Below are 12,485 nucleotides of genomic sequence, written 5' to 3' on the forward strand. Positions count from 1 at the left end.
TTTCCTTTTTTTTTTTTTTTTTTGGTAACTTTAAAAATTAAGGCCCATTATTTTCAAGAGACACAGGATGTGGCTCAAGCTGCATACTCCTCCCCGCCTCTCTTTCCTCGTGCACAAACAGGATGAAATGGCGTGATGAGGCAGCAACTTGATAAACAATGAGAGAGACTGGAAAAGTGAGAGCTTAGTGCTGGGCAGAGCAGAGCAGTTCTATTCTCTCTCCACCTGCCATCTCACCAGTGATGCAAGGGAGAGAGCTCATCGCAAGCAGCCAGTGCTTCAGAGCCCTTACTGGCATGAATCTGTTGTGTTTTAAGTGAATGAAACTTTTGTTTTCTGACTCATTCAAAACAGGTTTGCTAGTCAGCTCCAATTCTAGTCCTCCCACAAAACAAACATATCCAAAGTACTCCGGAGCTCTGGGATTCATAGGCTGCTTGTATAAGCAAATTAATGGAGGTGCTTGGCTGTAGGAAGAGCGAGATCCATTTCTACTACCTAAAAACTGTCCTGTGTGGAAGAATATGGAGCAGAAAGAGAGAGAACCAGGCTGGGAACTTCATTAGCAATTCTAATTCCTTTAATGTTAGAAATAGTTTGTAGAATGCCAGTCCTGCTACGTGTCTACCATGGAAGTTGCTGTCAATGGACAGCTTGGTTTAAGGCCAAGCACCTTTGTTCACTGCCAGTGCAGCAACTTTTCTGTAGTTACTTTTGGTTTATTTCTTCTTTTTTTTAATGAGGAATCTACACAGTTCCATCACTGAGCAATACAAGTCACTAAGTTGGAGGATGTCTAGAAATCCACACATAGATGGAGTATGTCGGTCTCCAACATAACCTGTGTGGCACTCAGTGTCACAACCAGTTCTACCATGTTATAAATCTGCTTTCAGGTCTTCCATTAACAGCACTGCAGCTCCAACGAACGCAACTGCAGCTATCTCATTCATCAGTGCCTGCTAAAGGACACTGTCCTAGGCATGCAGAACCTATCTATCTCTGTACGTACTATCTTTAATCATGGCTGCAGGCATGTATGTGGTTAGCTCCATCCATTGCACTACCTTCACTATGTCTTACAGACACCAGATTTTAACTCGCATGGCAGAAATTGCCAAAGGAATCAAGAGACCCAGAACTTTCAGCCCACTCTGTCCGATCCCACAGCATTAGTGGGAATGCATGTTAACAAATTCAAACTAGTGACTTAAATACAAAATGCAGAGGCTCAGAGTTTTATTGCACTTTTGTAACTATCTTGAGTTCCACTTCCAAAATGTCATGGTGACTTACCAGTTGACATGTTTTTTTACAGGCAAGAGCCAGAAGCAAAAGCATAGCACAGGAGAGCAGCTAAGATTGCAGGAGAGGCAGGTACATTATTAGTAATAAAAAGTTATACAGTCACAGCACTACTAAGTGCTGCAAGGAGACCTACTGTACCAACTTGGTGTGCCAGAAGGCACACAAGAGATCATGAGAAAAGCATTTCCTTGCATAAAAATTTAATGACTAATATCCATGCATGACCAGAAGACGATGCTAGGTTTCCCAGTAGATTTCAGCTGGAATTCTCTGCCTGTATGGGAAAAGCCTTCACACAGTGTAATTATAAGAAAACCAGCATCCATCAACAGAAGTCAGTTGAGAATACTTCTTTATGCAATCCTATAAGACAGATACGATCTTTCCTGAGGTTAAAGATGCTGCAAGCTACTACTTGAAAGTTCTTTACTAATTTCTTGCCTCTAAAAAACCAAAAAAGAAAAAAAAAAAAAAAAAAGGAAAAAGTACCCAACAGAATTAATCAAGAATATTTTTTAAGTTCTGTTTTGAAATTCTGGTTTACCCTTGATCTTCCTCAGACAAACTTGCTAATTGTCCTTCAGCATTTTTACATTGTTATAAATGAGCATAAAGACAAAGAACATAAACTCAAGTTCACAAATCAGGATGGTGGGTAATGAAGTTGGTGACCCATCCAAACATCAGTCACTAAGAGATCAGAATTTGGAGGATTTACTTTGATGGCAGGAATACTATAAACACAGTATATTCTTTTTACTGGCTGATTCTTTCTCAGAAGACATAAGAATATTCTTTCAAAAGCTACTTATTATTGTCTTTTTCTGCACTCGGTTCCCATTTCAGCTCAGCCAGAATAGCTTTGCTCCATAAAAGCTAACATAAAGGCACTCCCCATTGAAAAATGTTTATACTTCCATTTCAGTAAACACAACTTGATGTTTCAGAAGGCAGAGATAAAAAAAAATATTGAGGAACACAAAGATCTCTTACTTGTTGCAAAAAATCTTTGCCTCCCCACCTGTTCAAACAATTGTACTCCACTATTTAGCATTAACATCTTTCAACAATCTGAAAGAAACTTATAAATGCTTGGGAAAACTCTGCACTTAAGGCATGTGTAAACTTGTTAATGATGTTTCGAACTGCTAAGATATGCTGATGAAAAAGACAAGATAAATACAAAACATTCTCAGACATGTCCCTTCCAGGCATAGTTAGTGGCTTGGGAAAAAAAAAAAAAGTGGCTAAAAAAGTGCAACCTCATGATTTGGATATGTCTACAGTAACAAAATTTTGCATATGTTTTTGCATGAATTTTTCTTCTCTCTAAGATGCTGTGGGAAGGTACTCTGTGAATACAGCTCATAATATCATGGTCAACTGCTCATTCATTGTCTCCTATTTTTAATATTCATAGTTATTATGAGAGACTTATTAACAGAGTTAACTTCTAATGTCAGATCTTTACTTTTACATTTCACCACCTCTTTGCAAAAGAAGCAACAAAAGTTTATTCAAGACAGTAAATGCCACTGAGTAGCATTCTAAAGGAATAAAAATGTACACACACATCACGGGAATATTTTGAAACCAGAAAGTGGAATGTTTTCCTTTCCCCACCCCTCCCCTACTTCTTCCTACTGGAATTCCTGAAATAAATAAATAAAAATTATACTGCAAGCATCATTAAGAGCCAAGCTTTGTTGGTATGCGAATACCAGCAGAAGCCAACAACTAACATCACAAACCTGTTGTATTCATACTCTGAATTAACAGTTAAATGATGAGGAGTTTAGAAATCAGTCTAAGAGACTTATGAAGGGTTTGCTTTAGATACACAGTATAAAACAATTTATTCCACTGTTAAGTATTTTATTCTATTTTAGAACAACATAAAATCTAGTGCAGTTTTGTGCTTTAAGGCTAAGATTTAAAATCATCTTCCCGTGTTCACACGTGCAATCCACCGAATAACTACTGCTTCACACAGATACATTCTTTCCGGATGGCTACACCATACAATGCATGAAATAGACAAGGTGGCTCTCCTAAATTTTGCCTCATTTTTCAGATAGAAGCACATTAATACATGTAGTTGTGTAAAAATTCCTATATATTTTTAAATAATGTAACCCATTTTCTTATAAGCTTTTATTTTCAAAGGACAATGTTTTCCTGAAGATGTACTTTGAATAGGTTCTAAAAAGTAACAAGATTATCTGTGTTTCACAATTTTAAGTGCTGTTTCCCTAATAGAAACAGATCTTTCTAGGATGATTGATTGTCTTCATGAATTTACTATTTTGTGACCATTTTCTCCGCTATGAATCAGGATTTCATTTGATACTGGGGCTAGTGTCTAATTAATTGTAACATTTTGGTTCAGAATACATTCAACAGCTTTCGTTTTTTTCAGTATAATTTTTGTAACATTTGCATATTTTCATTCTTTCTCATCTATATCTTGGATATAGAAATGCTATACTTATATAGCAGGCCGTATTTATCTAAGAGAATATAGATGGCTAAGAGCATATAGGTTTAGTCTACCAAATGCCTGATATAGTTGTTCTTAACCTGGGTTATTTCTAAAGCAATAGGATTCATTTCTTTGGAAATAAGTAGAGGCACAGATGATCACAGAGATTATAATGTGCATAATTCTAAAGTTTCCCATATATTCCCTTCTGCACTTTTAACTTGCATTGAAGCTTAATCCTTCTTTGGATAATATGGCATTATTCATTCCAGACCCACTATATTTACAGCACACACACACACACAAAAAAAAAAAATCCACAAAAAGGCACCTCACGCCTACTCTTCCTCTCAAAACCATCCCATGAGTTTTCTGAGGATAACAATTCATCATTAAAAAGAAACAGCAGTTACCTCAATGAAGTTTCAACTTTGCTTGATTCAGGGATTTCTGGTACTGGTCGATGCCTTAATATAAAAGATCGGCTTGTTCTTGGAAATACTTTCACACTGTTCTGTGTACAAGAATCATATAAGTCATTGTCTATCATTTCTCCTTTAAACTTCACAAACGGTGAATGTGTCTCACTATCAGATAGATCCTCCTCAACAGCAAACATCTGATGTTTGTTTTCCTTGTATTTTGTTTCATACGAATGAGTGAGTGAAAGAGGATCACAAAATGCTACACAGTCAGCCAAGTGCTCATCAGTCTGGTATGCAGCAGCTTTTTCCAGCAATGTATTTGACTCGGTATTCATCTTCATACTTCCACTTGCAGCTTTTAGTACACTGTCTGAATTCTGGTATAAACTAGAAAAATCTGAGTTTGGAAAGTTTTCATCATTCACTCCAGCTCTGAATCTTTCTTTACCAGTGTAAGCTTTGTTAGGAAGTTGTACCAATGATATTGCAGGTATCAAGCCAGATTCATTTACTTCTAAATGGCTTATTGGGGAATCCTTGTCTGAAAATAAATATTGTTTCCTTTCTAAACCTTTCAGCTCTTTGCGTTTTAAACTGTCACAGGAAAGAGAATTTCCTTGCATTTTTGAAAGAGCAGTGTCTAACTGCTTAAGTATCCTTCTGCGATGGCCTGTAGGCAATACTCCCATTTGCTGAAGTATACTGTTATTTATTCCCATACAGTCTGTCACAATGTTATAGCCATGTTCTTTAAAGTTAGGAAGATATTGTCCCAAGTTAATGTTGACCAAAAATTCTTCAATATCAGTGCCACTGCCTGTGGATGACATGATGGCAGTTTCATTCCGAATATTGCCCCTCACGGTCATGTAGAAAAAGTCAGGATAAATGCATAATTAATAGCAACAGAGCTCTCTTAAATTTGTCATCAGTCAGCCAACAGAAAACACCAGTTTCTCTGAGACACTTCTTCAAAGCACTTCAGTTTTTTTTTTAAAGACTGCAAACCTACACAAAAGAAAAACAAAATTAGAAGCAAACAAAAGAGACATATCACTGTATTAAAAGGCTTGAATTCACATTAATCTTGGATAAAATTCTGAAAGGCTCTTTGTCACTGGTACAGTAATTTTTTAAAGTTTCTTATCTATGCAAATTTCAAGCAGGTTAAATAACATGACCTCTCCATCCTTTTACAATTGACTGCATAAAGAAAATCAAAGTCTTAACACAAGTAATAATTTTAAAACATAATCCTAGTGGTTTCAAGATATGAACAACTTATCTTCAGACACACACTTCTACAGAACTTGGATATAAAGGGTAGAAAAAGTGGACCAGGAACAGAGCTGGAACCCAGAGCTTTCTCACTGCCTCGTTAGCACCAGCTAACAACAGAGGGACTGCCACTACTTTATCTTCTGAGCCTTACATACTCCTTAATGTAGAAATACATTTTCAACAGGAAAAGGGAAAAATCACTGACTACTGCATTTTTAGTGAACTGTGGGTTCAAGCTGTTTTCAAATGAGAATCCCACTGGAAAAGTATCGACCAATACAGGAGTTTGCAGAGAGAGAGTCACTTCTGAGAATTTATGAGGGAAAAAATTTGCTTAAATTATTTAAAGAACCATAGCCAGAAAACTGTGGAGGCAATCAAAATACACCTCGTGGATCAGGCTCTTCAGAAAACTGCCATGAGGGAGGACAAGAACCAGGTAACTACTAGCTGTTCAGCTTTGGTAAGGAAGCAAATTGCTCAGTCACAAACTGGCAGACACACAGCCAGAAGCAAGTTCTGGCCTTCGTGCAAGGGACCTTCAGTACCTCAAGTGTCCATTACAGTGTCCTCATTATTTTCCAACTCAGTTTTCGCACTCCCCAGAGCTCACTCACACCAGCTCTCCATCCTTTCATGGCCATTTCCAAATTCATGATTTACACAACTCAAAGCAGACAGAGAAGCTACCACTCTGAAGGTGTCTGAAACACCCTGAAATCACATGTTCAAGGGCCAGTTTAAGGGCAACAGCGGTCAACCTGGTTGTTTTTTTTTCTCCTGTCTTTTCCTGTATACAAAGTAACTTGGCCTTGGGGAAAGCTGCTTACAGTAGCAACTATCCTGGCACACAGGTACTAGCCTTAAGCAACCCAGAGAAGAAAAAGCAGCTTCAGTAGCGTAGCTTAAGACTTAAACACCGAGCTGAAAGAGAAGATATTACATATATATTTCTCTAATGCCTTTTGAATAACTAAATCATTATTCAGACTTTCAAAAAAGACATAAAAAACAGGGGAAAACAATCTTCACACTTATACCATGTATGTATGCATGTGTGGCACAATAAGAGAAAAAAGAGAAGTTGAACAAACCTACATTGTTTTCTGAAATATATATATATATATATAAATGTGGATTACATATATTTATATATATACACACACACACATATACAGATATATATATATATATATATATATCAACACAGCACTATTTTTACATAAATTTCATTATTTATAACAACTCTCTACATTCTTGCCAATATATTCAGCTGTACTGGGCTATATCTTTATCAGCTTTGATCTCTATTCACAAAAGTTCCAAACAGTGATATACTTTCTTCAATAAGAAAGGCACACAACTAAAACTTCTTTGGAGAGCGAACTCTACAGGCCAGTCCAATATCAACATCTCATAAGACAAGAAGTTTTTTAGGGAGAAAGCTCTCACTGTATGATTCCTAAGTCAATTCAATTCAATCAAGCTTGGATTGAGCTATCTTCATCCTTCCTTTAAAGACTTCAGGCATCAGTATTTCCTCAAGCTTTTCATAGAAGTCCTTCACAAAACATAAAATTCAACACTACTGCCCGTAACCCCTCTAAACCCCTGAAAAATACATATATAAAGACATATTCTTTACATTCTGTCAAGAAGTTGAATCTATATTCTTAGCATGGAGTAACTACTACAGAAATGACTAATGCAAGCAAAAAAGTCAGGCAGGAACTGTTTGTGTCTCAGTGCTTCATGTACTCATTAAGAAAAAAAAAATAGTACATGTACTCAAGTATACATATGAAAAAAAAACAAAACACTCCAGTGTTAGCATTTCAATCTAAGTATTTCAAAATTGATGTTGAAATTGGTTATCTCAGCAGTTTCCATCTTTCTTGGTTTTGTGATGTGTTTAGGGTCTTTATCCCTGAGGTGTTAGCATTGATTTTCACTCAGTATCATTCTTTCAATCTTTCCACCTTCAGCAATGACAAAAAGTCACTTAGGTAAGCAGCTTTTATTTACTTACACTTTTCTGTGTCTAAGTACTTTGTTTTCTACATGCAATAGCTCTGCCCACACCTTATGCTGGAACACCTCCAGCTCTGTTACTTCAGCAACTCAAACAATTTCATATTATCAGTTACTTGGATCCATCTCTCTACAAACCAGAACACAATGGATTATCTACTGTAGAACAAACTCTACTTCCAAATTTGCAGAACATCATTTCTTTTTGCTGCACATTTTGCAACATAATGCACAGCAGACTGAGAAAGGAAGAAGTTGCTTGCTGCAGAGATATTCTTGACCACAAAATGCCAACAATGCTACGAGCTGAAGCCAAGGCCATTCTTTCTTTCAGCAGTCATCTCCAGCTGAAGCCCTTTTAAAGAAATTGTACAAAACTGGCCTACCTATACAGCTCATTAGGTAGCAAGTTCACTGCCATGTGTTAGTGCACCGGGGGGGAGGGTTATGTTTATTTTGGTATAACTGCTCTCAGATGACGCTTTAAGTAACTAACAAATCTACAAACAGGTGAGTGTTTATATCACAGGCCAGAGGATAAATAGTAAAATCATTTCTCACGTTGCAATGTTTTAGCCTCAAAAAGCATACAGAAAAATGGAACTCAAGGAACACCTCATCCAAAATAGTACACTGTTTCCAAGTAATGAGTATCAGTGAAAAAGAATGCATTCTCCTCCATAACTTGAACTGCAGAATAAGGCATAACAAACTTTAAAAAAGGTTGCACAACATTGTATATGAAGATGTAGCAATATATACACATTTATATACTTACTTTCACATCAATATCTGTATCATGAGGGAAATTTAAGTAGACAGTAGTATCTAAGTTTAGTTTATAGGCTGCATCCATACTTTCACTCTCAGAAGCAGTGTAGAATAGATTGTCCCACTGTCTTTGGCAAAAATAAGTATCAAAAACAAACAAACAAAAAAAACAACAGGGAAGATGGAGAGGAGGATCTGGTCTTGCCTAAATAAAATTGGTTCATAATACACTCTCATATCCTCCAGTGTAGAGTAACCTAGATAAAAACCATTTGATGAATTTATACAAACAGGGAGACTGCTAGAGTGGGAATACAAAATAAAGCTGCTTGGAAGATACTCAACTAATCAGTTTTACAAAAATAAGTAAACAGTGTGCAGATAGCTATGGAGGAAAAAAAAAAAAAAAAAAAAAAAAAAAAAAGTGATACAAGGAGATCCATCTGGTCTTCTCTTCCAAGCAAATATACTCTTGGCATGTGACTAATTGCAATTTGTTTTGTACATCCTAAGTCTTAGAGGGGATTATTCAACTTTATTGCAGAGATGATGTTTCTCACACCCTCTTCAAAATGATTTTAAGATCCTTCTTCTCTCACTCTTTTGGAAGGAGCTGCAAAATGAGGCAGAAGAACTCAGAGTGGCAGAGCAGCTATTTTTTTTCCCCAAAAGAAATCAATAACTGCACTGCCCCAAAGAATACAGGACAATACTGGTACAGAAAAGCAATGCATCACTTTCAGGACTCTTCTTCACATGGAGGATATGTTCCTGCATCTAATAGTCTCAAAACCTGTACCAACTGATACAGCCATCACTCCGTGAATTTCGAATTGGAAAAACTTTCAGTATGACACTGACTGGAAAATGTGCCATGACAAATGAACCTAAGCTGAAGCAAGCAAGCAAACCAGCTTTTAATTAAACGTGTGAACAAAAAGAAATAGCTGAATATAGAAATATTCTTTCTCATTAGTCCATACTCAAAAGAGACTTGCTTTTCTTTTAAGAATAGTACTAATATTAGCCTTAAGAAATTTTCAGAAGCACATGGCAAGCCAACCTCACTTTCAATGATAAGTTCAACAAACGCAAGCAAGTTCAGGCTTGCTCCCAACTTCTGCTCAGCCACATACTAGATAAGTTCCAAATGAAGAGGGGGAAAAAACAACTACCCTAGGACTTACCAAGGACAGACAAACCTGGCAGCGAATTTCATCTTCCCATTGTATATAACTATATACAAGTGGATAAGATTAGCGGGCTTGGAAGGTCGTAAATCATTACAGATCTTTCCAAAAACCAACACAATGCAATCAGCATGTTGTCTGAATGCTCAGAAAAATTCTCGTGAGTGACCATTCTAAAGGCATTAGACCTTTGGATCAATACATACCAATGAAACCCATGGCAGTCATGCAACCAGAAGTGATTTTTTCCCAAAAGCAATGAAGATATCAAGTGCAACTCAACACAGTGCTTGATTAGGAAATACTTTAAGTATATCCTCTGTCAAAATGTTTCCTTCTTGTTGTTTTTCTTGTTGTTGTTTAGTCTTTTTTTAATTGCAGAATAACTCTCTTTCAGAGAAAAGTTCAGCAATTTTGCTAATTCGGAGTCAAACCTTGCTCTGCAAGAAATTCCAGTGGGACAGCTTGCAGACAGCGTGAAGAAGCGTCTCCAGAGCGAGGAAGTGAATAAGCAGCTGAAGGTGGAACCGGCCGGGAGCACTGGGGCGAGTTGCTGCGGCAACACCCGGCGCTGTTGTTCACTCCGTGCCTTCCCTGTAACAGGGAGGGCATCCGAGCGCCCCTCCGGCTTTCTGCAAAGTGAGTTTCATTCACTTTTCGGGAGAATTCCCAGGAATACGTGGGCAGCTACAGAGAAGTTCGCGTCTAACTTCCCGAAAACTACTCGCAGAATAAATAAAGCACAGTTCCTCGGTATGCCATTTACAGACCGTTAACATAACCAAGATGAAAAGCAAAAAGGAAGCAAAGTGCTTCCTAGCTGCCTCCCAGTTCTCTCCTGCCAAAGCCCGACTTTCCGAGCGGTTCCCCGTCCTGCAGCACAGCGCTTCGCCCCGAGCTGCCCGCTTACACGCAGCGGTGCGGAGGGGGCGCCGAGGCCAGGACACCGGCAGCCGCACAGCGCCCGGCCCAGGAGCTCCGCGCTTGCAGCGCCCAGCCCGGCCCGGAGCAGCCCGCACAGCGAGCAGGCCACCCTCGCACCGGGTACCGCGCAGCCCTGGTCCCGAGAGTTCCGCGCCCGCGGAGACCGGTTTACCTCGGTGGCCAAGAACACAAGGGGAAAAAAGAGCTGCGTTTCAGGCCGCTTCACCTTTCTTTTCTCTCTCCGCTCGCTCCTTCCTTCCAACTGCCTTCACTCCGCACCCCACCCCCGCGCTGCTCCCGGGCAAGCCGCGCCCGAGGCACGGAGCTCGCCGCCGCCCGCCCTGCCCTCCCTCCGGAGGCGGCCGCACCTGGGCGCGGGTGGGGAGCGCCCCTCTGCGCGTGGGCCGTGGGGTGGGCTGCCCGTTTCTAAGGCCCAGCCAGCAGACACGGAGCTCCCGGCTGGCCCCGAGAGCGATGCAGCCTCGTTGCCTTAGCGCTGGTGGCATTGCCGGTGAGTGATAGCTTGATTAAAAACTAAAATAAAATTGTTAAGTTTTAACTACCACGTCTAATCCCCCCACTTGTAGCAACTCGCTCACATCTGTGAATTACTGCTGCGCTGTTGAAGCCAGCCTTATTACAAGTGAGACGAGGAAGTGCTTTCATGCCCTCAGTGGGCACAGTATCTTCCTCCTCATGTATCACCTCTGAGTGTTTGTAACCAAACCCCGGGGCGCACTGCCGGGCTCCCAGCAGCTGAGATCCGACGCCTGCATTCTAACTAAGGCAGAAAGGGAGGGAGGAGCTGCTGGGAAAAGACTGGTAATTAAAGCCGTCATTCAGGAGCAAGCAAACCTGGGTTCTTTTGGCTTCTTCAAAGACTGCTCAGTGCATGCTAAACACAGCCCTACCAAACCGCCTTACTTATAGCAAGGCTTAAGAAGTGTTGGTGCCTGCGGAGCACCAAGCTGTAAAATGAGTTCTGGGGATCACACATTGAATGTAAACAACTTCTTCACTCTGTGACACAATTAGAAGTTTTGAAGGTTGGCATTACAGAACCAATTCCATCAGTGCTCAGACACTTCTGAGATCCTGCTGCACCTCCTGGTTTTTAAATGCCTCAAAACCAAAGAATATACTCAGTTTTACCTCCTAAGCTTGCATTGTGCAAGCAATTTTTATGGCAAGTCCAACTTTGGTGCGAACTTTTCATTTTGGGTTCACTTATTTATTTATTTACTCTGAAGAAGTTTATCATTTTCTTGACTCAGTTTTCACTAATGTTTTGGCCAAGTCTGGCACAATGTCACTCCCAATAGTTTGCACATGATCCCCAATGTTTTCGAACATTACCTCACAGATGTGATTCAAGTAAGTAGACTAAAGCTCTTTTTGGACACGGCCTTTCTAGATTGTAATCTAATTACTCACAGATTCATCCAAACACAGATTTACGTAAGATTTCCAGCTAAGCCTATTCAGAACAGTAAGAATGTCAATAAATGCCAACTTAGAAAAGGGAATCTAACCACAGAAACACAGATTGGTGTTTAAAAAAGCTGTCAGACACTCACACGGAATCCACATAGAAGAGACTATATTCAGCATATTAATATTTGTTCTTTGGTAGCACCTTCCCTCAGAGCATAACATGGTGCTACTCTGACACATTGTGTCTTGCCAGAGCTAGTTATTTTTCTAGACCACAGTATAAAACAACGAAGTACAGGATTTTGTGAGGGTTTAAATGCCAGACCTTCTCAAATGCGTTTACATAGAACTGTAGAATCATAGAATCACAAGGTTGGAAATGACCTACAAGATCATCTAGCCCAACTGTCTACCCACTACCACAAGCAACTAAACCATATCTCGTAGCTCCTCATCCAGATGCCTCTTGAACACTGCCAGGGATGGTGACTTCATCATCTTCTTGGGCAAGCCATTCCAGTGCCTGACCACTCTCTGAGAGAAAAAGTTTTTCCTTATGTCTACTCTAAAACTCCTCTGGTACAACTTGTGGCCATTTCCTTGAGTCCATTTTGTTGCCTGAGAGTAGCCAAACCCCTC

General features: G+C 39.6%; 1 protein-coding gene across 6 annotated transcripts in view; it reads right to left on the reverse strand.

The window, feature by feature from the left end:
- ARAP2 (ArfGAP with RhoGAP domain, ankyrin repeat and PH domain 2) overlaps positions 1-10,718 on the reverse strand; it is a 115,288-nt gene extending 104,570 nt beyond the window's left edge. For 2 of the 6 annotated variants that reach the window (XR_008206450.1, XM_052681801.1), the window contains exons 1-2: positions 10,585-10,717; positions 4,204-5,223 (exon numbers count right to left, since the gene is read on the reverse strand). Coding sequence is in view for 5 of the 6 variants with exons in the window: in XM_052681801.1 (XP_052537761.1) it covers positions 4,204-5,084 (881 nt within the window). In the remaining variant the exon portion in view is untranslated. Of the gene's footprint in view, positions 1-4,203; positions 5,224-7,525; positions 7,658-9,694; positions 10,390-10,584 lie in introns of those variants that run through there. The other 4 variants (XM_052681802.1, XM_052681803.1, XM_052681805.1 and 1 more) reach the window with 4 other exon arrangements.
- Between the last annotated feature and the right edge of the window lie 1,767 nt (positions 10,719-12,485).

Source organism: Tympanuchus pallidicinctus, unplaced genomic scaffold (assembly GCF_026119805.1).
Source record: "Tympanuchus pallidicinctus isolate F22 unplaced genomic scaffold, pur_lepc_1.0 scaffold2, whole genome shotgun sequence".
Taxonomy (NCBI): Eukaryota; Metazoa; Chordata; class Aves; order Galliformes; family Phasianidae; genus Tympanuchus; species Tympanuchus pallidicinctus.